At 38.7% G+C, this 26,330-nt stretch overlaps 1 protein-coding gene across 1 annotated transcript in view; it reads left to right on the top strand.

Moving 5' to 3' along the window:
- The window catches only part of LOC134754541 (type II inositol 3,4-bisphosphate 4-phosphatase), a 75,834-nt gene extending 50,348 nt beyond the window's left edge, over window positions 1–25,486 (top strand). The window contains exons 11-19 of the mRNA XM_063690842.1: window positions 2,172–2,510; window positions 6,354–6,495; window positions 8,281–8,453; window positions 15,780–15,988; window positions 17,873–17,966; window positions 20,255–20,435; window positions 22,175–22,297; window positions 23,214–23,349; window positions 24,419–25,486. Coding sequence (XP_063546912.1) covers window positions 2,172–2,510; window positions 6,354–6,495; window positions 8,281–8,453; window positions 15,780–15,988; window positions 17,873–17,966; window positions 20,255–20,435; window positions 22,175–22,297; window positions 23,214–23,349; window positions 24,419–24,551 — 1,530 coding nt within the window. The 3' untranslated portion in view covers window positions 24,552–25,486. The remainder of the gene's footprint in view (window positions 1–2,171; window positions 2,511–6,353; window positions 6,496–8,280; window positions 8,454–15,779; window positions 15,989–17,872; window positions 17,967–20,254; window positions 20,436–22,174; window positions 22,298–23,213; window positions 23,350–24,418) is intronic.
- The last annotated feature ends 844 nt before the right edge of the window (window positions 25,487–26,330 follow it).

The raw sequence follows: 26,330 nt of genomic DNA, 5'->3' as shown, positions 1-26,330 counted from the left end.
ATTTATTTATTTATTTTTTATTATAAACTGATCGGCGATTGGCCCTAGTCACACCTGATGGAAAGTGAAGACAGGGCCTAAGATGGAGCTCACCGGTTCAGTAACAGCCTATACACGAATGGAATGTGGACCACGAACGGGTGCATTCGCTCCCCGCGCCTGGATGTCCGATAATGGAAAGGGGAAGGTGGAATCAGGTCGTGCAGTTCCTGTGCGCACTCCCCGAAATGTATCCGATAGAACACCGATAGGCAAGCGACTCGACGGCGATGCTCAAGGCTCTGTATCCTTGACTTGACAGATGGGTCATCGCCAGACATGAACGCTAAACAGTCAAGAAGCAAAACGTCTGGATTGTGTAATGTTCTTATTGCTAATATTCCTTACAATCTTTCCGTGTTTTACACTGTCTAAACCTTCTGTGGTCTAAACATTTCAATGCCAAAATTAGCTAAATCTGTCCAGCGGTTCTCGAGTTTATGCGCGACTAACAAACGCATTTTAGTTATGTTTTTATTTCATGACGTTTTGCTATTAACTCGTTCTGTGTTTATGTCAATTAACTAATTTCACTTTCGGCTCATTAGATATTCTAATCATATGGACTATTTATATTTTCAGACGTTTGTCTACTTATTCATTCTAATTCTTAGCCATATATCTAAACTGTCTTTTTGCTGACCGAGTATTCTACTTTCATGTCGTCGCAGCTGAATGAGGGCTAACGCGTATGAATTCGCCGCTAGGGGCGCTAGTGTAGATGGTGGTCTTTTCCATAGTTCGAAATGTCAAATGTCACTTGTCACTTCAATGACTGACAGCTGTTTTTTAGTCTTTTGGACCACCATCAACAGAGGCGCCAACTGGTGAGCAAAAAAACGATAGCCCTCATTGACTATATACTGACTGTGTATTTAAATATTATGTCATCTAGCTGAAATGGTCGTTTAATGATAAGGTCAATTTGATAGTGACCCCCTCAATGGTAACCATTGTAACTCCAGGTTTAACCGGTTAACCCCGGTTTAGTGCAAGTGGCCAAAGGGTATTTTCATAATGGCCCCTCTACACTATCGGCGATGATAGACGATGCGGGCACGATAGCGTAGAGGGCATACTCGGCAGTTCCCGCCAGTCATCTACTCGTATCATTGTCTGCGATCCGTGAGTTATCGATTTTTTGGGCACGCATCAAAGGGAATCGCCGGGTTGCGTTGCGATAGAAGATTATACTATCAACGATCATCGGCGATAGTGTAGAGGAGGCATAATAGGCTTGATGAGAAGTTTTTATTAATGGTATCAATCGATCAGGTTTGTTTTTGGGATCAAATGTCTATATGGGACAATGGGCATTAAAGCAATACAAAAGTCAGAAATGATAGTCAGAGCCAGACAGTCGTACTTCACTCGCGAAACGCTCCTAACAAAACGATAAGTGAACGTGACGTCAAGGTCACTGAGAGACCATTCTGTATGTATGGACAAAACAAGAAAATTGCGTTTTTGTCGCTGAAATATTGCATTTATGCATATAGTAGCTATACAATCTGTTTTTGGATAAAATGCAAGAAATCGAATGTTATCTTTAGTTTATTCCTTTTTGTAAGTTAAAAAAAAATCTTTATATTTTGTTTGGTCGTTAAATTTTGAAAAATACAGGATCTGAAACAAAATATAATTTTAATATCCACATTATTGTGATAAATTGCTCATTTTCTTTCTATTTGACTAGATTTTGTTATAAAATTCAACATGTGTGTTCATCCCGATAGTATCCACTAAGGCTGGAAACAGTGCTCGACCGACGGTCAGCGCTGACCGCTGACCGTCGGTCGAGCACTGTTTACAGCGGTTTACTGATGTTTCGTTGAAAATTACTTGAGAAACTTTCAGTTCCCAAACTATTTATCCCATATTTTTACTTGGGCGAAATTTCATTTCGCAAATTTACATAATCCAACCTAACCTAACCCAACCTAGTACGTCATTTTCATTTCGCAAGTATGGGGTTGGGAAATGAAATGGTTGCGAAGTAAGGTTATGCCAACGATTGATTTGCCAAATAAAACTTTGGCGAAAAGGAAGTACACCATTTCCAGCCTTATAGTTTTAGTTTAATGACGCATTGGTCGTAACTATATTAAATACTCAAACGTTTTTCCATACAGACAACGTGCACAATAAAACGCCTAATTGAACAACTCAGCTCCACCGACACCCACAGCTCCGACTGCGACACCCTCTCCTCCTGTTCCTCCTCCAAAGACCCCTCCCCCACCACTGACCCCCCTCCACTATCCTCGAGCGCCCCCAACATCAACAAGAACCTCGAGTTCCACAACGATTACTTCGAGAGTGAACGGAAACTGTTCAACCGTTCGTTCCGTTCAGTTCGTTCGCAAACGCCGAAATTGAATGAGCAATGTCGGTCGTTGGATGCGAAGAATGAGTTTGGGAGTGTCGAGCTTCCTTATAAGTGCTTGGATTTGAGTGCGGGGAAGAAGACGGTAAGTGTGTTTTAAATAACATGTTAACTATTTATACCTTAGAGGATTTAACCATAGAGTAACTTATACTAGAGCGGTACTGTCATAGTAAATTTTGTAACCCCAGTAAATTCACTGCCATCTGTCGACACACTTTAAAACTAAAAATGAAGATTTATAAAAATACGATAAAATGTATTTAAGTAAGTAAGTAAGTAAATATTCTTTATTGCACCAAAATTGTACATTTTACATACAACACCGATAACTCCGTAATAGATGGATACAGTCTAAGGAAAAAACGTGCCTCGAAAATCAAGAAAATTTGATTCTCTATCAGAGGGCGCCACTAGTTTTGGCTTACACTCGTATAGAGGGCGTTGACGGTTTCGTTTGTTATTTATAATTTTAACGCATATCAGTGAAAGAACATGGGTCAAAATCATAAAAATAATTAATGCAAATAAAAAAAAACATTTATCCATATTTAAATACACTTTATCGTATTTTTATAAATCTTCATTTTTAGTTTTAAAGTGTGTAGACAGATGGCAGTGAATTTACTGGGGTTACAAAATTTACTATGACAGTACCGCTCTAGTATAAGTTACTCTATGTAAACAGGAAATTATTTGCGTTTTTTTACATATTTTAGTTTTCAATTTTGCACCTTATAGGGTTGGCTTATGTCAATGGCTTTTTAGTGAAACACTATTTAAAGCGAGGTAAATAGACTAGCAAGAACTTTCATGATTTACGTTACATTGCCGACTACTAAGGTAAACTGCATTCAAAAGTTTGATCATATACCGCAATGTAATGAAAATTGCATGCAAGTTTAAACCTCGCTTAAGGGTCAAATCTTGAAAGTTAGATTTGACCCACTTCCCGACTTCCAATGAAGCTGAAACTTGCATACATATGTAAGTCGGGTGACAATGCAATATTATGGTACCATCGAGCTGATCTGATGATGAAGACAGGACATAGGAACTCTGTGATAAAACAACAGAACTTAATTTTATTTGGGGTTTTTAATATTGTCTCGATAAGTATTAGTTGCCTGTTGGAAAAAAGTACAGTCAGCGATAAAAACTTGTATCAAAAATGATTTTTTTGCCAAAAACTTATTAGTTAGCGCACAGACGGTTTCCATGCTATCTTGCGTAAGCGCTCAGCCTCCTTAATGCAAAGAGCAAGAAGCAGTCCCAACAGATTTCTGAAAGTATTATCTGACAGGTACGACTGTCGAATATGGAGGCACCTGGTGGTCTTAACTGGGCGACCTGTATGTTGACCTGTATGGTGTTTAGTTCTTTTTAGTTGTAGAATAACTTATTTAATTACTAACACTAGTATTAGGTACTTAGCTTAAGACAAACTAACAAAATATATGGATTGTTATGATCTGCAATAAATGATTATTTAATTTAATTTAATTATATTCGGTTTTTGCGCGACTGCCTATATTTTAGTTCTAAAATACGACATTGTGTTTTTATTATATGTGCGCGACAATTATTGTAAACTTTGTTTCCTCGTGGTTCCGTGAAATAGCAATGCAATGAATAAAAATGAATGCGAAGCCGAAGCGATGAATTTTTTTTGGCGAGGCGAAATTTGATGAAGTAAGCTTTGCGAATAAAATGTGTGAAAATTAAATTTGTTCATTAACCTTTTCGACGCCCTGTTAAATACAAAAGCTGTCACTCATACTTGGCATATCCGCGAGAAGATTATTTATGTGTTCCCCTTTGCCTCCGTAATTGTTCTAGACATGGAGACTATATAAAGGAGCCAAATCTCTATATATGAAAAGTGTCCATCAAAAAACAGTAATTAGGCGGCGCCACCATACACCGAAATACCATAGAGTAACTTATACTAGAGCGGTACTGTCATAGTAAATGTTGTAGCCCCAGTGAATTCACTGCCATCTGTCGACACATTTTAAAACTAAAAATAAATATTTATAAAAATACGATAAAATGTATTTAAATATGGATAAATGATTTTTTATTTGCATTAATTATTTTTATATGATTTTGACCCATGTTCTTTCACTGGTATGCGTTAAAATTATAAATAACAAACGAAACAGTCAACGCCCTCTATACGAGTGTAGGCCAAAACTAGTGGCGCCATCTGATCGAGAATCAAATTTTCGTGATTTTCGAGGCACGTTTTTTCCTTAGACTGTATCCATCTATTACGGAGTTATATCTATCTTTGGAAATACTAACAAAAACAACCTACGTAATTTGGTCGGGTTATTTGTTGATTCATGTTATACTCATGTCGCAGAGCCTAACTAGCGCCACCGGAGAAATTAGGAACTATTATTTAAAGCTGAAAGCGGTCACTTTTGCAACAATTCTGCCATAAGAGATTGGCATCCTTTCTATACCATTCATAGTTCTAGAGTTAGACCAAGACAAGTCTGCAGCGATTTTGATAGCACACGAAGTGCAAGTGTTATTTTAAACGTCAAATTGACGATTAAAATAACGTTGCAGACTTGTCTGGGTCTAACTCTAATAATTATATTTGTGGTATTTTCTATAAAAAGGGCCCTTATTGTTGAAGGCGCTTACGCCATTATTAACGATGCTCCGATATAAATACAATGCTGCGCGACGCTGTGCTGCGTAAGCGCTATCGACAATAAGGTCCCTTTTCATAGAAAATGCCCCATTTATAATATTTATTCCAAGTATTAATGTCTTGCATGCCTATGTTGAATTACACGCAAAAAAGTGAATTTGTGTGGAAATACGAAAAGCGACTTTAATAGTAATTAAAATCAGAGATGTCAGTTTTTAAAATGTTTTGCTCATGATCACTAAACCTTATAAAGACAAAGTCCCCCTTCGCGTCTGTCTGTGTGTATGTATGTTCGCGATAAACTCAAAAACTACTGAACGGATTTTCATGCGGCTTACACCTATCAATAGAGTGATTCTTGACGAAGGTTTAGGTTAATTTTGTAAGGTTTTGTGTAATCAGTACGAAGCCGGGGGCGGGTCGCTAGTTTATGATAAATTGGAGGCCAAAAGTATGACCACAAAGTTGTTTTCTTTAATATCTCATGTTTCTATCTTTGTTGTATATATTTGTAAACTAAGACTTACATTAGGCAAACACAAAAGATTAAAAATACACGCTTAATATCAAAACATCCTAAAATATTGTCAAAAAGTTTTTAAAAAAAAGTAGGAAAAAGTTACATAATTATACCTACCCTTTAATTACATGACAAAATGTTGAATTGGCAACTATCACAGCCAGAGTAACTAAAATTTAAAATGTTCTATTATTATTTTTACCAAATTTTCAATGAGTAGTATAAAATCCATCGCTTAAAAAATCTCACTTTTCTATTGAAATACAAGCTTGTTTCCATACTTTTGGCGTGGGGTGTAATTGTAAAGTTTACTCAGAACCAACCTTTGCTGCATTGCTAGAACTAGCGGTGGTTTATTCCCTGATCCCTCCCAGGTAGCATTTATACGTCATTATGACGTCGACGACGTCTTTATGACGTCACTATTACGTCATTATGACGTCGCTGACGTCACTTTGCTACTTGGGCTATAAGACAGGTTTACCTAGTTTAGGGCTCAGGACACTACCTATATTCCTAGGCTGTCTAACAATAGAATACTCCTAAAAAATTAATTCTGCTATGTAATAAGCTGCATATTTGATACATAAATAAATCATTTTTCATTTTCATTTTCAATCTTTGCAAGTTGTTCTCAAAACAGTGCTTCAAAACCGATACAGCATTTTCCGAGTTGCGTAGACCTTCGCTCTTTCACAATGCGAAGTTTGTCGTTATACATTTTAATTGTGTGGTTTCAGAGCTACCATAGCCAGGACATGGGTCAAACAGACCCTGCAGTGAAAGAAAGCAATCTGTTTTGTCTAAAACACTTGGCCATTGAGCTGCAAGAAGCTTTAGAAGCCTACAGCTCTACTGCGGCGGACGCTGCCCAATGTAAAGGTGAGTTCTGCACCTACTGTTAATAGTTATTTACATACATACATACATATAATCACGCCTATTTCCCGGAGGGGTAGGCAGAGATCACGGATTTCCACTTGCTACGATCCTGGCATACCTCTTTCGCTTCCTTCACTTTCATAACATTCCTCATACACGCTCGCCGGTGTAGGGTGCTCTTGACCTGGCCTTTCTTCAGGACTTCCCCGATCTGATCAGAGAAAGTCCGCCGAGGTCTGCCCCTTCCAACTCCCCATCATAGTCATAGTTATTTGTTACACACGGGTGCAAAGTTGTATTTTACCCGGGAGTGTTTCAACACACGAGATGTTAAATACATTTGCACCCGTGTGTAACAAAACTTTTCACCTCACTAGCTCGGAAAGTCGTCTTTTATCCTTTAAAACAAGCGGGTAAAACGCAATTTTAATAACAAAACTTCCGTGAGACACATTCATATTAAATATATTAATAACATAACATGTCGAGCGTAATTCGACTTAAAATACGTAAGTGACCCGTTATTAATATATTTAATCCACTAATAAATTTGAACAAGAATATAGGTGCCCCACAATCGCATTAGTATACTAAAGTCCAAATAAAACAAACTTTTCACTTCTTGTCGCTGTCTGTTGAAGAATCACAAAAACGAAACGAGATACCTATTGGCTAATGACGTAATTACCTAGCGCTTACGGCGCCGCTAAGACGTTCCTGTACCTACCTGTTCCACACCCGCATCCGCATTAAGCTCTTCATCGATTTTATGCGGATGCGGATGCAAATGCGGATGTTGAAAATAATGCGGAAGTTCCGCGGATGCGGATACGAATATTCGCAACATCCCTGGTTTCCACCCTAAACTGTGACATCACTAAAATAATCAAACAATATAATGATGACTTGGATTGCTCTTGCCGTAGAATTATCCTACTTAAGAGGCCGTAGTCGATTTTGGAGCAAAAATTTAAAATTGAGAGATTTAGTCGTTGAAATTATACACGTTTTGGTACGTAATATCTAAATAACAAGTATTGATTTCTATTAGCACGTCTTCTCATCTTGCCTTTTAATAATGAGGTCGCGAGCGTGCGTCACCGGTAATGCATGAAGAGAAGGGGCAGTTTTTAAAAATTCATCAAAAAATCATGGTGGTAAATTATACAAATTGATGTATAAGAATAGTTTCAGCAAATGTTGTAGATTGTTTAAGTATCAAAATTACGTTGAAATTAATTCGATTTTTAGAGAAATTGTCACTTGTTTTGAAGTAATTTCTGGAGAAAATCGATTTCGTCTAACTTTCATTTACACTACTTCAAAGTCATAATAATAAAAATGTAGTCTGATAAACGTCAAGTACAGGATATGTGTAATACAAAATTACCATGTTTAGCCGTCCAAACTTTACGAAATTTACAAATAAGAGCGACAAAATCAGTGCTTTACGCGCGTTTACCTAAACGTCCATCAGACAAGCAAACATTACTAATTTAGTGAGTATGTTTTCAAAAAACTGATCTGATAAAAGGTAAGATAAGAAGACGTGTTAATAGAAACCAGTACTTGTTATTTCAATTAGGTAACAAAAGGTGTAAAACTTCACGGACTAAATCTATCAATTTTACATTTTTGCGACTAAAATCGACACCGGCCTCTTAAGTACTTAGTCTGTTCATCTTCTTAATTATAAAACGTTACTTATTAATTATAATATTTACAATTCTCTCAGATTTATTTAGCATACCAGGATAGCCTTTAAATTGATTGTTTTTTACGTAGCCTCCCTCGAGCTTCTAGAAACGCACGCAGCCCGCCTCCTAACATGCGCGCGCGCGTTAGTGTCCCGCGCGAACGTCGCGCACGCCGCGTTGCGTTTACGCTGCGAGCCCGCGCAGTGGACGCGGGATCACGCGCAGCTGCAGGCCAGAAGAGACAAGTGCTTCAGTCAGGCGGTCAGTACTGTTGTTCTTTTTACAGCTCGTTCCCACTATGTCGGATGTCGGGACGATTTTTAATCGGGTGTCGGTGCCTCTGTTCACACTAGTCGGCTGTCGGGACAATTTTTAATCGGGTGTCGGTGCCTCTATTCACACTAGTCGGCTGTCGGGACGATTTTTAATCGGGTGTCGGTGCCTCTATTCACACTAGTCGGCAGTCGGGACGATTTTTAATCGGGTGTCGGTGCCTCTGTTCACACTAGTCGGCTGTCGGGACAATTTTTAATCGGGTGTCGGTGCCTCTATTCACACTAGTCGGCTGTCGGGACGATTTTTAATCGGGTGTCGGTGCCTCTATTCACACTAGTCGGCAGTCGGGACGATTTTTAATCGGGTGTCGGTGCCTCTGTTCACACTAGTCGGCTGTCGGGACGATTTTTAATCGGGTGTCGGTGCCTCTATTGACACTAGTCGGCTGTCGGGACGATTTTTAATCGGGTGTCGGCGCCTCTTTTCACACTAGTCGGCTGACCGCAGCTGGTGCCATTTGAGGTTCTCATTTGACGCGCGGGAGGCACAGGGGGTGCGGCGCGGGCGGGGTCGGTCCGACATCCGACATCACGTGAACAGCGCCGCCGACACGATTTTTTTCCGGACGGACGGCTGACAAAACGCACGATATTTTATGTCGGATCCGACACAAAATCGTTGTCGTTCGTGTGTGAATAGCTTCATATAAAATGTTCTGCCGCTACGACACTCGATTAAAAATCGTCCCGATATCCGACATAGTGGGAACGAGCTCTTAGGGTTCCGTAGCCAAATGGAAAAAACGGAACCCTTATGGATTCTTCATGTCACAGCCACTTTTTTCCGAAACTATAAGAACTATACTCTTGAAACTTGGTAATTAGAACCTGTGAATCGCATTAAGATTTTCACACAAAAATAGAAAAAAAAGAACAATAAATTTAGGGGGTTCTCCATACTTAGAACTGAAACTAGAAATTTTTTTTTCATCAAACCCATACCCCACACGTATGGGTTTGATGGAAAAAAAATTATGGATAGCTTTTCAAAAATGATATTGAGGTTTCTAATATCGTTTTTTTCTAAACTGAATATATACAGTGGTACTACGTAAACGAAATTAATAACTAGCTTAAATCTAAAATAGGCCCTTGAGGCATTGTACCAAGGATGCTGGCGGCATTTCCCCGCTGTATCGCAATGCTGATACGTTGTGCGAGAAAGCCGCCAGCTCTTCGGTCACCAGTTACGTCAACCAGACGCTTCGCGATTTCTGCAAACAACTTATGCGCGCTGGGACCCCATGGACCTAGAGTTTCAACTCCAAATGGAACGAAATGATACTCTCTACCGAGGCTCTTATATTTATTACGTTTTAAAATTTCGGCGCTTTCCGCCGCTCCGCCCGCTTTTACATTAGTCCGTTGGAGGTGGGACGGTGCCAGTGTGTCTACGCAGGTAGCATCCCACACCAACATCCGTCCCAAGCTCCAAGGAACCAAGGACATCCCATCGGGCCTCTTGCCATCATCTCTGATAATGCCAGTCGGCTCAAGAAGAGCGGGTACATTGATGGTGGCAAGAGACCGACGGATTATGTCATTAAGCGACGCATGTCTTGAAAAACGGCCGGCACTTTTTTGACAAGATAATCCATGGTGTCCCAGTCGGTCCACGTCCGTGCCACAAGAGCATATGTGTGGCGTACACACCGAAACCCCGAGTCGCAAACCAGTCTCCAGTCTAAGAGAGGCCGGATCCAAGAAAGTACCAGTATTAGGCGAAGGATGGGCATGTAGCCAGTAACCCGCTTCCCGGGCTCCGACCGCCAAAAGCCTCGCGCGGTCTGGTCCTGTACAGTTGTTTAGGAGAATATTGTAAGTTAAATCACAGTAAACATTATCCCAACTCCTTTGTGAATTTGGGTTGTCTGGAAATTGTTTTCCCGGGCAAGCAATTTTAAAAGCATTTTTGGCGTCCTCAAAGCCCGCAATCTCACAGTTTGTGGGCAAAGCCCTTAAAATATTTCCTATGAGACCAGACGTGCTATGAGTGGACGCCAAAAAGGCTGGGGAAGCCACACTGGAAATTTTGCGAATTCCTAAACCTCCAAACCGAATAGGGAGGGACGCTTGAGACCAGGAAGGCTCACTTAGCTGAATGTTTAGAATAGTCTCTAAACTAATTTTGATCAAATCATCTAAAGGCGACAATAAATTTTGATGTTTCCAAAAAGGAAAGCAGCGGAGCACATATGTAAATTTAGGGACAAAAAGACAAAATTTAAGAATCACAAGAGCATAATGAGGGCTAATTTCGAGTAAGCGATTCGTGTGACTTTTGAATTTAGTTATAGAGTTAGAAATATAACCGGGAAAAGATTCTTCGAATATAGGAGATCCCAGGAGGCAAAGAGAATACTTGTCTACTGATTTGATATCAGGAGCCAGATCGTCAAATTTGGGTTGTAAGTCTGCCAAAGAACAAGAAGGTTTTTGAATAAAGAGTTCACATTTGCTGAAATTCAGTTCTAAACCAATATTTTCGAAACTACTCTTAATAAAAGACAAATCAGAGAGCACAGTATTCACGTCGCCTCCTAGAGTTCCGTCATCTAAATACCAGACATTGAATTTTGATTTTAAATTTTTAATAATTGGATTTATAGCCAAACTAAAAATTGCTGGCCCGAGAGGGTCACCCTGCTGACAGCCAACCTCAGAAGATAATTCATGTGACTTGTACATTAATTTAGATGAGTTTGAATAGCAAACGAAAAGGTAATTGTATAGCTCTGGAATTTTGTCCTTTACTTCTGTCAGCAAAGTGTCCCTACTAACCGAATTAAAAGCATTTTTAACGTCAATTTTGACTACAATTTCGCAATCATTGAGTGAAAGGTAGGTCCTTAGGGCATGGACGGCTGCCTCGCACCCACCTTTCGTGCCGAAACCTAGCTGTATTGGTTCAAAAAGGGACTGCAATTTTGATCTAACGTGTCTATTTAACCGCAATTTTTGATGCCAGACGTCGTAAAGTAGACCCCACAGCAATGGGTCTCACCCCTCCGTCCTTTTTGGTTAGGGCGATCAGGTTTGCACCGTATAGAATAGGGAGGATTTCAGTGTTAATTTTGCCTGAAAACATAAAATTTACTAATTTAGTAAGGGAACTGATAAGCTGCACACCTGCGTCGCCCACGGAATGAGAAATTAGATCCTTCAAATGTTGGGGCGAGATCCCATCCAGGCCGGCCGCCGAACCGTTTTTGAAAGAAAATATGGCGTCAATAACGTCTTTGTCTTCGATTTGGAGGCAGGCCCGGTCAGATGTAGGTGGGGCAAACAAGTGTGGTACTGAAGGAGCTGGGGGATGTTTAGAACGTAAAGCCGAGAGGGTATCAGGAGTATCTGGCGATAGCACGTCATTTGTGAAAAGAAGACGAGCGTCACCTTTAAGATCGCCGTCGCTAATTTTACTTTCAATTAATTTAGTTCTATTGAAAGTGGATGAGGCGCATCCAGAAGGTCGAGAAATGTGTGGAATTGTATTCGAAACGCAATTGTTTTTGATTTTTTGTGTTAAAGAAATTGTCTTATCCTTTTTGGCATGAAGGGTTTTGAATGAAAAAAGGAAAAGATTATGCCAATCATCAATTTGATTATTTTCCACACATTTTATAATTAGGCCTGAAAGGTGATTAGCGACTGTGATCCTGGCGCCGCGCGGAACTCTTTTAACAACGGGCACATTATTTTTAAGTTCGCTAAGGTATGAATGGAAAGGGATGGAATTTGGTTGGTCAGAAAGGGGGGTGGTCAAAAAGGGTTGGTCTAAATTTAAAACGGCATCATTTTGGCTGATACAAAGACGGTGTTTTTTGGAAATATGAATATTGAGGCCTCTCTGCGTTTTAAAAGAGTTGTCGCATTGTACAAAATTAAAATTTAGATATGGTGTGCCATCGCCTGATTGAGTTGCGGCATGCATCCACTTACCGTAACAGTATCTACAATAACTAAAGCACAAAAAACTTAAACACAAAATAACAGTATTCACTAAAAATAAAATTTATAGTTCGTAATAGACGTTGACGTCGGCCGTCAGGACGACACGACGTAGCCGTACAAGGCCGCAACGTCTGAAACAAAAAGATATGTTATTATTTGTTCAGTATTGGGCCTGCCCACACTATTGCACAGTAATCTGATGTTTTTAGATAAGATAAAAGCAGTTTCAGGCATCTAGAGCCATGTATAATTTGAAAAATAAGCCAAAAATATCACTGTGCAAAGTGACAGACAGAAGGTTGACAGCTTTTTTTTTTAATAACTGAATAATTTGCGCGAGAGACACCACATGTAACTTCAAAAATAAGAGAATTATAAAACTAAAAAAAAAAAACTATGATAAATATACATTACCATGCAAACTTCCACCGAAAATTGGTTTGAACGAGATCTAGTAAGTAGTCATAAATCGTAAACCGCAATTTACCTTTCACTCACGTTTCACATAAAATAGTACATTATTGTCGAGGCTGGGAAGTAGCTACTTGCTGGCTGAGGATTCGTTTTAAACGGACGACCTTGGGAGTCCGTTTAATTGAATCCGAAGCCAGCAAGTAGCCTTCCTGCCGAGTCATATATAGTGCTTTTCTCAAAAATGGCGCAATAAATACTATATATAATAGAAATATTTTACGTTCTTATGTATAGGTATATATTTTCACAGAAAAAAGTAATAACTTTTGCTTTGCCGCCGTTTTATTTTTTTAATTAAAAATAGAAGTGTATTTTTCTGCTGAAAATACGCCAACCTATTTGAGACACCTAAATAGTCGCTGTACCAACATTATAATTATAAGTACTGATCATCTGTTTGGCTGTTTAATGGACCTATGCCTGCATTTGATATGGCCACTTCAACTTTTAAAAAGTTTGGAACAACAAATAATGGAATTTGTATGCAACATTGTAGTCCCGAAATCGAGACTGCAATGTTTTTAACTTTTTAATTTTTTGACTGACCATAAACAACGCACTTCGCGACCTACTTTTTAACCGGCAACGTCGACTTTGCCGTCCATTTTTGAGAAAAATACATTGTTTAATTATAAGATTATTATTTGACCATTTCTCGACCTTATTTCCTAATATAATAGTTCCGTAATTTTTTGTGGACGAAATGTTCAGTCAACCGTCCAGACACGAAACTGAACACCGCCCACCATAAATAAAAAATGGAGGGGGACTTCTATGCAACGAAATAATGTCTGCGATTGTTAATTTATGTTTGAGTGCTTTTAGAACCCGTCTCAGCCTATTTCTTACCAATAAAACCTTCTATAACACTTTAAACTCTCACGTTTTGTACATAACTAATGTCATTACCGGGTCTAACGCGATCGCGCGCGGGGCTAAACTAACAAAATCTATCGATTAGACTTATATTGACCGGGATATAGACCGTGATTACCTTTTGTATTATTTGTGAGCTCCCGATATTTCGACGCAGTTACATGCATCATGTTCACGGGTGACTGAAGATAGCGGGTGGGTGTCAAAGTTGTGTAGACAGCGCTCTGTCTACCCTCATTCTTGCGCGTCGGCTGCGTTCACTTTCAACGTTACCAACGGTCGCATTCACACTTGTTGGTCAGTTGGGAGCTCACAAATAATACAAAAGGTAATCACGGTCTATATCCCGGTCAATATAAGTCTAGTGAAACTAACCGTGAATCATTCAAAACTCTAAAATCTATCGATTGTTATGATCTAATTGTAATGACTATTTAATTTTAATTTTTTTATTTAATTAGGGTTCCGTACCCAAAGGGTTAAAACGGGACCCTATTACCAAAGATAGATATAACTCCGTAATAGATGGATACAGTGTAAGGAAAAAACGTGCCTCGAAAATCACGAAAATTTGATTCTCGTTCAGAGGGCGCTACTAGCTTTGGCCTACTGTCGTATAGATGGCGTTGACGGTTTCGTTTGTTATTTAACAATTTTAACGCATATCAGTGAAAGAACATGGGTCAAAATCATAAAAATAATTAATGCAAATAAAAAAAAGCATTTATCCATATTTAAATACATTTTATCGTATTTTTATAAATCTTCATTTTTAGTTTTAAAGTGTGTCGACAGATGGCAGTGAATTTACTGGGGTTACAAAATTTACTATGACAGTACCGCTCTAGTATAAGTTACTCTATGCTATTACTAAGACTCTGCTGTCCGTCTGTCCGTCTGTCACCAGGCTGTATCTCATGAACCGTGATAGCTAGACAGTTGAAATTTTCACAGATGATGTATTTCTGTTGCCGCTATAACAACAAATACTAAAAAGTATGGAACCCTCGGTGCGCGAGTCCGACTCGCACTTGGCCGGTTTTTTTAAATTTAGTTTAAACGTCGGAAAAAAGGTAAAACCAATGAAATTTAATCGCGTTAATGACATTAATTAATTAAACCTTCTGTCTAGAGGTACGATAAATAAATTTTTCGGTAAAAACTTCGTATATTATTACTATTATAACAAAAAAAATTAAGTGCCAGTTGCACCATCCGCACTTGACAGACTGATCAACGTCACACGGCGCGCCGCGGCCGTTTACTATGAAACTTTCCATACAATAAAATTTAGCGAACTCTAACGATGACAAACACTTTGGTGCAACCATAGAGTAACTTATACTAGAGCGGTACTGTCATAGTAAATTTTGTAACCCCAGTAAATTCACTGCCATCTGTCGACACACTTTAAAACTAAAAATGAAGATTTATAAAAATACGATAAAATGTATTTAAATATAGATAAATGATTTTTTTTATTTGCATTAATTATTTTTATGATTTTGACCCATGTTCTTTCACTGATATGCGTTAAAATTATAAATAACAAACGAAACCGTCAACGCCCTCTATACGAGTGTAGGCCAAAACTAGTGGCGCCCTCTGATCGAGAATCAAATTTTCGTGATTTTCGAGGCACGTTTTTTCCTTAGACTGTATCCATCTATTACGGAGTTATATCTATCTTTGGTGCAACCGACCCTTAGTTACAGGGCGGACAAAAATCACTTGCGTTTCTATGTGTGAACGGCACGTCTGTACACGCGTCATGCGTCATAGTGTGAGTAAGTTGCTTAAAAATAGTACTGAGAGTACGCCAGAAGTCCGCCAGATTTCTGTCGCGGGGCGAGGTAATTCGAGTCGGGGCGGGGCGGGGCGTGGCCGTTCTGTATGATAATACTATTACTTATTCTGTGCCTTAGTCTTACAAATTAATTTACTCTTACAGCTAACAACCGTAACAACGGGCCTTGTATCCTGGCTATGCGGGGCGAATGCGCACATAGTTTCGCTCCTCTCGTCGGGTCTGGGCCCGCTGTGCGGGTTCGAGGGGCTACTTAGTCTGTACGCGGCCGAGCGTGCCATGTGGGGCGACATGGCCGTCGCGGTCGAGGACTTACATACTGTGCAGTTCACGTTGATTAAAAACGATTACAAGTAAGTTGCAATCAATCCTTAGTACCTTTGGGTTACGGCATTGACATCCATACTAATATTATCAAAGATAGATATAACTCCGTAATAGATGGATACAGTCTAAGGAAAAAACGTGCCTCGAAAATCAAGAAAATTTGACTCTCGATCAGAGGGCGCCACTAGCTTTGGCCTACTGTCGTATAGATGGCGTTGACGGTTTCGTTTGTTATTTAACAATTTTAACGCATATCCGTGAAAGAACATGGGTCAAAATCATAAAAATAATTAATGCAAATAAAAAAAATCATTTATCCATATTTAAATACATTTTATCGTATAGGTATTTTTATAAGTCTTCATTTTTAGTTTTAAAATGTGTCGTTAGATGGCAGTGAATTTACTGTGGTTACAAAATTTACTATGACAGTACCGCTCTAGTATAAGTTACTCTATGGTATTACACGCATGCACACACTTTTTTTTTGTTCAACTTCGTCCATTTACCTATTTCTATCAGACAATATTATACTCTGTGTCACGATCAGTACAGATCCAAAGAAGGCCAATAGCTAGCCATACATGCACGGATTTTCTTGATTTTCGAGGCACGTTTTTTCCTTAGACTGTATCCATCTATTACGGAGTTTTATATTTTTGGTAATACTTACTCGCGATTGAAGTAAAACTTCTTTGACAATTACGTTTCTAGCTATGTTGGCACTATGACGTGTGTCTGTGTCAATGTGCGTGTGTCAATGACCTTTCAATAGACGCGTGACGTTCATAGTTGACAAAACTAAAATGCAGGCAATATTTAGTAGATGATTTCTTGACACATTGGCGTCAGCCGTACGACTTACTCAATATAGGTTCCGGAACCTATATTTGATGGCTCGCGATCGAGCGCCGGGTCACAGATTAATAAATAGTTACTACGTAACAGACACATCATTCCCATACAAAAGCGAAAATACCTACGCTATAATAGCCTACAAAATCTTAATAATAATACCTGCTGCTCAGGACGAGAAGAAATGCACCATAAATACGCGGACAAAGAGTCGAGACTGTGTTGCCCGCCGTGCGGGTCACGTGTCAACGCGTCATCGCAATAATGCGCTAGGGTTATTGTAATAAAACGAATGTCAACCATATTTTTGATTAGTCAATCAAATATTTAAAAACAACACTTATAATACCTGACTCAAAAAACTCCTTAATTTACGATTTACCTACTTATGTTCAAAGAAATAAATGGTGACAAAATTCATAAAGATAGATTTAAAATTAGTATTTTCACCTTTCTTCGTCTCTCGGAAATGAAAAAAAACGACAAATTTTCCTTTGTTTTTTGACTACTGCACAATAATTACGTGGTTTCGGCATTTCAAAGCGTAAGCGCGGGAAACGTGCGATGCGAGCGCTCAGGCGGGCGTTCGGCGGCCCTCTGTCGGTTGTATCGTCGACGATACGCCGAGCGGTAGGCATTTAGCGCGTGGCCTTGAGCGAGTGACGGAGGCCTGGCCGGGTGCCATATCTACCTCCCTATCCATGGTCATTACTGAGCGTTACTTCCGTCAGAAAAAGTCTGAGCGTGAGTGAGCGCCTAAAGAAGTTTTACTTCAAAAATTCGTCTTCCAAAAATTCGTAATTTAAGTTAATGACCGTTTTTATGAAAATTCAAATTCTATTGAGAGATCTTTGTGCATTGGACCCTTTTTCCTAAACTGCATGTACGTATTTGTGACGTTTTCAACCAAAAGGTACCACATTGTCGGTTGTTGATAAGGTTGATTTCTAATTGAAGCTATATGGAAATAGCGCCCTACTGACAAGCGACAATAAGTACCCTTTTGGTTGAAAATGGCACATTTATTTATGTTATCATTGATTTATATGTTACAGCAATGTCTTACCTCACGTATCGGGGACGCGAGGTTCCCTGTTCGTGCACATACCAATCTCAGACTCCCTATACGCCAAATTTACTAATAAAGAGGTAAGGTTTCAAACGTAAAACCACATCTAAAATATATTAAATCACATTTAGAAACGGGTCTATCGCGAATTTATTTTGTTACCTTTATTTACCGACGTTTCGACACAGGTTTCACTGGTCGTGGTCGCGGCTAACTGACGTCCCAGCAAAATGTCCAAACAGACAGAAACCTGTGTCGAAACGTCGGTAAATAAAGGTAACAAAATAAATTCGCGATATACCCGTTTCTAAATGTGATTTAATATGTTTAAACCGCGAAAGTTTTAAATGCACATCTAAAATAGTCTTAGGGGATATTACTGCAATGTTCTGTCACCAGAGTGCAGCACTAGCCGTTTTAGTAAACCATAGAGTAACTTATACATACTGTAACTTTACAGGTATGGATGGTATAGAAAGGATGCCAATCTCTTATGGCAGAATTGTTGCAAAAGTGACCGCTTTCAGCTTTAAATAATAGTTCCTAATCTCTCCGGTGGCGCTAGTTAATTCTAGCTAGTTCCATTTTTCGGTTTTTCGATTATATCTCGGAAACTATGCGTCTTAGCGACATGGCCACTTATACAAAATGAAAGGTGATTTTTGTTAAAAGTTTTATGAAGTCAAGTTTTTCAATATCTTGTATAGTTTTTGAGACATCCGCTCTTGTAAGTTTATTTAGGGCTCTCAATTTTATCTTGATATCTACATTATTAAAGCTGCTAGGCCGGGTTTGGTATAGTTTTCGTATAAATCGGGGGTGCTGAATTCATTTATCACATTGAATGCCTAAAATTTCCAACATGAAATCATAGAGTAACTTATACTAGAGCGGTACTGTCATAGTAAATTTTGTAACCCCAGTAAATTCACTGCCATCTGTCGACACACTTTAAAACTAAAAATGAAGATTTATAAAAATACGATAGAATGTATTTAAATATAGATAAATGATTTTTTTTATTTGCATTAATTATTTTTATGATTTTGACTCATGTTCTTTCACTGATATGCGTTAAAATTGTTAAATAACAAACGAAACCGTCAACGCCAACTATACGACTGTAGGCCAAAACTAGTAGCGCCCTCTGAACGAGAATCAAATTTTCATGATTTTCGAGGCACGTTTTTTCCTTAGACTGTATCCATCTATTATGGAGTTATATCTATCTTTGATGAAATCAATATTGAGGGCTAACGCGTATGAATTCGCCGCTAGGGGCGCTAGTGTAGATGGTGGTCTTTTCCATAGTTCGAAATGTCAAATGTCACTTGTCACTTCAATGACTGACAGCTGTTCTTTAGTCTTTTGGACCACCATCAACAGAGGCGCCAACTGGTGAGCAAAAAAACGATAGCCCTCATTGGCCATACCAAGAATGTTATGGCCAATTTAATGACTAAAATTTCGGATGAAAATTCTGGAAAAAATCAAATGTTTTTTTCGGGAATGTTACAAAACTTCGTTCTTTTCGGTTTTTTTCCAGTTCTATTCAGAAAATTTAAATACGTCGCACACATGCCACTGATGAGTGATGACAGTGTCAATGCCATAAACAAACACATTAGACATGCAACCTTAACCGACCTGTTTAAATTCCTAATTAAGTATATTGAAAAATACATTGTTTTTTTTCGAAAGAAACTTGAAAAAACGAGCCTTTTTTAGGGTTCCGTACCCAAAGGGTAAAAACGGGACCCTATTACTAAGACTCCGTTGTCCGTCTCTCCGTCTGTCTGTCACCAGGCTGCATCTCATGAACCGTGATAGCTAGACAGTTGAAATTTTCACAGATGATGTATTTTTGTTGCCGCTCTAACAGCAAATACTAAAAAACTACGGAACTGCGGAGTCCGACTCGCACTTGGCCGGTTTTTTCAATGCTAATAATGACACTCCCAGGTAGCAAAACGACGTCAAATGACGTCAGCGACGTCGTAATGACGTAATAATGCCGTCATTATGACGTCGCTGACGTCATTTTACGTCATTTTGCTACCTGGGGCTCATGGAGACTGTATAAAGGAGCCAAATCTCTATGTATGAAAAGTGTCCATCAAAAAACAGTAATTAGGCGGCGCCACCATACACCGAAATACTACCAAAAACAACCTACGTAATTGGGTCGGGTTATTTGTTGCCTTATATGGTTCATGTTATACTCATGTCCCAGAGCCTAACTAGCGCCACCGGAGAGATTAGGAACTATTATTTAAAGTTTAACGCGGTCACTTTTACAACAATTCTGCCATAAGAGATTGCGATCCTTTCTATACCATCCATACCTGGGCTGTTTGTTATTTTTCAGCACCTAACCTTCACAATAACGGCCGTATTCTTTAACATCGGCGTGAATGAGAAGGCCACGCTGGCCGAAGCGCTGGGCGAGACCACGCCGCAGCAACACTCCAACTGCGACAACTATGACCGGATGCACAAGTATTATCTTAAGTACTGCAAGGTGTGCCCGCAGGACCACACGGCTAGAGGTAAACATAATAATAATATGACATCAAAGCTCTCCAAACGGCCTCTACGTGTTGGATCTATATCCCCACGCACGCCTTATAAATGAACGGGCTTGAAAACCCGAGACAATGAGGATATAATAAGATAGAGAGGTGCTGTCATAGTAAATTTTGTAATCACTGTAAATTCACTGCCATCTATCGACATACTTTAAAACTAAAAATGAAGATTTAAAAAATACGTTAAAATGTATTTAAATATGGATAAATTATTTTTTTATTTGCATTAATTATTTTTATATGATTTTGACCCATGTTCTTTCACTGGTATGCGTTAAAATTATAAATAACAAACGAAACAGTCAACGCCCTCTATACGAGTGTAGGCCAAAACTAGTGGCGCCATCTGATCGAGAGTCGAATTTTCGTGATTTTCGAGGCACGTTTTTTCCTTAGACTGTATCCATCTATTACGGAGTTATATCTATCATTGCCCGAGAGTTTGTAACGGAGATACATATAATAATTGGGCACTTTGCCAAGAGGTCAGGGTTTGTTATAGGGTTTTTTTTAGGTAGGTTTAGTTTTAATCGTTTTTTTTTATCATCATCATTAACTTAAGTTATTCTCTTGTCGGTGGAGTATCTTCCAGCTTTCCCTATCCCGCGCCAGCTCTTTGACTTTTTGATACGACACAACCCCTACTTTTTCTTTCACTAACTAAAAAGCTGCGTCTGGGTTTTCCTCTACCCCGCTTCCTTCCTATCCGCCCCTCCAGGATAGTTTTAAAGAAGTGGTCGTGTCGTATTAAGGCTGTTCTATCGGTTTGCCGCTGTCTTTGTCACATTTCGCAAGAAAGAACGGGAAAGAACATACGCGCCAAGTGTCAATTTTTATCGAATTTTGTCGGTTTTTATTTATTTTAAAAACGTTACATTACAATATCGAAATTCGAAAGCTATGAAATTACTATTTAAGTTAAGATTGTTTTTTCTTCTTATTTTGTTTATAGTATCACATAATAAATAACCGAGTAAAGTTTGATTAAAAGTCCGAGTTAGAGGTTACTTTGGGAATTAATTGTATCGAGCGAAGTGTCATAATTCGTGTATCGGAAGCTATGTTGTTAAAGATAATATAGTCAAGAACTACATATATTTTTTCCACGTCTACGAATATCAACGCCTCTTAGAAAAACATGATCATTTAAGGAGATTTTTCGCCTTCTGGCTCAGGGAACCGCCTTAAGTGTCCAATCATTTTCCCGCGTCTATTTGCAAGTGTTCAGAATAGCTCTTCTTTCACTCACTCTTTTTTATTTTATGAGTAGTCTTAATTTTGTTTTATACAATTAATGTAAATTTTATTTATCATCTTTTCAATAAAGCTTATAACTTACTATGTTTTACGAATAAATGCTTGAATCTTGAAAAAAAAAAAAAATATATATATATAATAATAATAAAATACATTATTGTGCACTGCAAAGATAAATACATGTTACAAACAAAGGCAGGACATAAGGGAGTAGGTAACAGGCGGACTTATCGCTAAAAAGCGATCCCTTCCAGACAACCTTCAGATAGCGTTAATGGGCAATGTAAAATAACAAACGTGTAAAGTGATAGAAAATTTCGATTTTCTTATTTCGCAGACCCTCAGATTGTGATAGTGGCGCCCCCTCACGCAGAGCGTAATATTCCATATTGACATTAAAAGCTCAATTTCATATTATAGATCAAAAAATTTGTAATTTTTAGCCTCATCACGAACAAAGCCGCTGGAAGAAGTAATGGAGAACCTCAGGATAGCGGTGCATAAGAAGGTGCCGAAAAACGTTGAGGTGCTACATCTAGCTGCGCTTGCCACAAGACTCATGAACGGTGAGTGAATTTATATATTATTTTTACCCTATTGAGACGGATTTATTCGTATTTTATCTAATGAATATTTATCACTTTAGTGAACAGCCATACAGGCCTTCCTGTGTGCCGTACATTAACCACCCGAACATATATTTCTGAATCCCCGGCAATTATATAGTCTCCATGCCCGGCAAGCTCGGTCGAATTTCACCTTCCCATACAAGCGGAGTTCCGCTCTCATTTTAAAACTACGTTTTGGATTGTAATGAAACTTTGCACATACAATGACATGAGGTATATCTAGGTCTGAAATTAGTTTATATAGCTCCAGTTTATAAAACAAACGAAATAGAGCAAAAACAAGTTTTGTATGAAGAACGTAAATTCCCTGTATTTTTTTAACTATGGTATCAGCAGCTGCATAAACTAATTAAAGACATAGATATACCTTATCCTATTGTAAGTACAAAGTTTCAGAGCAATCTAGCTAGTCGTTTTAAAATGAGAGCGGAACTACGTTTGTATGGAGAGCTCCATCTAAGGCCCTGTCTTCACTTTCCATTAGGTGTGACTAGGGACAATCGCCGATCAGTTTATAATAGATAAATAAAAACCGGCCAAGTGCGAGTCGGACTCCCGCACGAAGGGTTCCGTACCATTACGAAAAAAAAAACAGAAAAACAATCACGTTGTTGTATAGGAGCCCCATTAAAAAAATTATATTATTCTGTTTTTAGTATTCGTTGTTATAGCGGCAACAGAAACACATCTGTGAAAATTTCAACTGTCTAACTGTCACGGTTCATGAGATACAGCCTGGTGACAGACAGACAGACGGACAGCGGAGTCTTAGTAATAGGGTCCCTTTGGGTACGGAACCCTAAAAAAGAACCAAGCTTGCCGGAGACCCTAACTTGTTCTTCTTTACTGCCAGGTATTCGATTCACGTCTTGCAAAAGCGCCAAAGATCGCACAGGCATGTCGGTCACCCTTGAGCAATGCTCCATCCTCGCCTCCGAATATCATCTCGCTGACACCGAGATGAGGAAAGCACTCGCCATCATGAGAAGGTAGGTAAAGTCAGTCAAACGTAAAATCAGGGGGTTGTCACTGCGCAATTTAGGTATATTTGGCCGGCGCACCGCCCGGGCAGGTTATGGCAGTGGGCTGCTGCTCGGCTCGCACGATAGTCGTGTCACGTGGCGCTCGCGCAAAATTGAAAATACGCAATGGCTTCGAAACCTAAATCGCGATCTAATCTGTATAAAAGATAATGTTCTGTTTACGGATGTCTGAATAAACGGAAGGTATTGGTTGTATTAAGAGGCCGGTGACGATTTTAGTCGCAAAAATGTAAAATTGATAGATTTAGTCGGTGAAATTGTACACCTTTTGTTACCTAATTGAAATAACAAGTACTGGTTTCTATTAGCACGTCTTCTTATCTTACCTTTTATCAGATCAGTTTTTTGAAAACAGACTCACAAAATTAGTAATGTTTTTTTTTTCTGATGGACGTTTAGGTAAACGCGCGTAAAGCACTGATTTTGTCGCTCTTATTTGTAAATTTCGTAAAGTTTGCACTGCTAAAAATGGTAAATTTGTATTACACATATTCTGTACTTGACGTTTATCAGATTACATTTTTGTTATATGACTTAGAGTTCGAGGAAATGAAAGTTAAATGAATTCAATTTTCTCGAGAAATGACCTTCAAACAAGTGGCAATTTCTCCGAAAATCTACTTATTTTCGACGTAATTTTGATACTGAAACAATCTACAACATTTGCTGAAACTATTCTTATACATCCATTTGTATAATTTACCACCATAATTTTTTGATGAATTTTTAAAAACTGCCCCCTCTCTTCATATATTACCGGCGACGCACGCTCGCGACCTTATTAAAAGGCAAGATGAGAAGACGTGCTAATAGAAACCAATACTTATTATTATTTAGATATTATGTAACAAAACGTGTATAATTTCAACGACTAAATCTATCAATTTTACATTTTTGCTCCAAAATCGACACCGGCCTCTTACATGCTCGGTCTTTCAGTTACCTGTGGTTGACCCATTGACAAATACCTTCATAGTTTTATACAGCTTTTAGCAAAGGCTTATTAAAATTCCAGCGAGGGCTGCCGCCGAGAGAACACGTACAAGAACATCGGAGTGAGGAAATACGCTTTCACGAAGAAGCAAGTCGCAGCCCTACCCGAGGACTATAGGCCTCCCCCCGGCACCTTCAGCTCTTCGCAAACTTAAGTACTTCCCTCTTAGATCCTGACTGAAACATCCCCTCGTGACCCGAAGCCCCCTTTTAAGTGGTACGGAGAGGCAAGTAGCGGCACCCGAGGACTATAGCTTTCCCAGGCACCTTAAATTCTTCGCAATATTAAGTCCTTTTGTCAAAAACTTTTACCTGACTCTCATAGGGAACAAGGCCCCTTCGCAAAAGGGCAAAGCCCCATTTTAAGTGGAGCATGCATATTTAAAACACCTAGAGTATATGTATCTCTGAAGGTAGGCGAGTACTTGCCTCTGTGGGCTTTCCCTGGCATCTTAAAATCTTCGCAATCTTAAGTCCTTTTGTCAAAAACTGTTACCTGACTCTCATAGGGAACAAGGCCCCTTCGCAAGAGGGCAAAGCCCCATTTTAAGTGGATCATGCATATTTAAGACACCTAGAGTATATGTATCTCTGAAGGTAGGCGAGTACTTGCCTCTGTGTGCTTTCCCTGGCATCTTAAAATCTTCGCAATCTTAAGTCCTTTTGTCAAAAACTTTTACCTGACTCTCATAGGGAACAAGGCCCCTTCGCAAGAGGGCAAAGCCGCATTTTAAGTAGGTCATGCATATTTAAAACACCTAGAATATATGTATCTCTGAAGGTAGGCGAGTACTTGACTCCTTCACTCTCTTTAAGGGTCGCTACACCTTTAATTTTTTTCTTCGCCTCGACAAAGAGGTAGTACACTTTTTAAGGGCATTGTCCGTTTACTGTCTTTTACGCATATTGCCCCTTAATTGCAATTGACGTAAGAAATGCAGACAGTCACAATTTTCAAAAATAAATTAAAGAGTTTACTTATAAAATGTGCTTACTACAACATAAACGAATTCGAAAATTTCGAAATACTTAAGTGATAATTTGTATTTAATTGAATCGACGATACTTTGACATTTTGTAATTCTAAATCAATTTATAACAATCAATTCTAAATCAATTTATAACATTATTATCTGATTATATACTTGACATGTACTTACAAATAGCTGACATATTGAAATTGTATTTAATTAATAGATGGATACAGTCTAAGGAAAAAACGTGCCTCGAAAATCACGAAACTTTGATTCTCGATCAGAGGGCGCCACTAGTTTTGGCCTACACTCGTATAGAGGGCGTTGACGGTTTCGTTTGTTATTTATAATTTTAACGCATATCAGTGAAAGAACATGGGTCAAAATCATAAAAATAATTAATGCAAATAGAAAAAATCATTTATTCATATTTAAATACATTTTATCGTATTTTTATAAATCTTCATTTTTAGTTTTAAAGTGTGTCGACAGATGGCAGTGAATTTACTGGGGTTACAAAATTTACTATGACAGTACCGCTCTAGTATAAGTTACTCTATAATTATATCTACCGTGCATTTAAGTTTAATCTTAAATCATGCAGAAATATGACGTGTAAAAAATTGTATTCTTTGACCAATAAAAATCTGAATCGGAATCTGAGTGTACCTCTGGAAGGTAGGAAATTGCACTCTTAAAGAGGGACGCGTCTGTGTGGGGGGCGTTGCCCCATTCACAACCCAGGTAGCAAAGTGACGTCCGCGACGCCATAATGACGTAATAATGACGTCATAATCACGACGCTGACGCAATAATGACGTCAATATGACGTCATAATTACGTGTAAATGCTACCTGGGAAACTTTAAAAAGGGCGTTGCACTTTTATAGTACACCGAGACTTTCATATCCACTCCAAAAACGTATTGGAGTTTTTAATATTAAATCTCAGTTACCATCT

Source organism: Cydia strobilella, chromosome Z (genome assembly GCF_947568885.1).
Source record: "Cydia strobilella chromosome Z, ilCydStro3.1, whole genome shotgun sequence".
Taxonomy (NCBI): domain Eukaryota; kingdom Metazoa; phylum Arthropoda; class Insecta; order Lepidoptera; family Tortricidae; genus Cydia; species Cydia strobilella.
The sequence above is the reverse complement of the archived record's forward strand: the minus strand, read 5'-3'. Positions and strand labels throughout refer to the sequence as shown.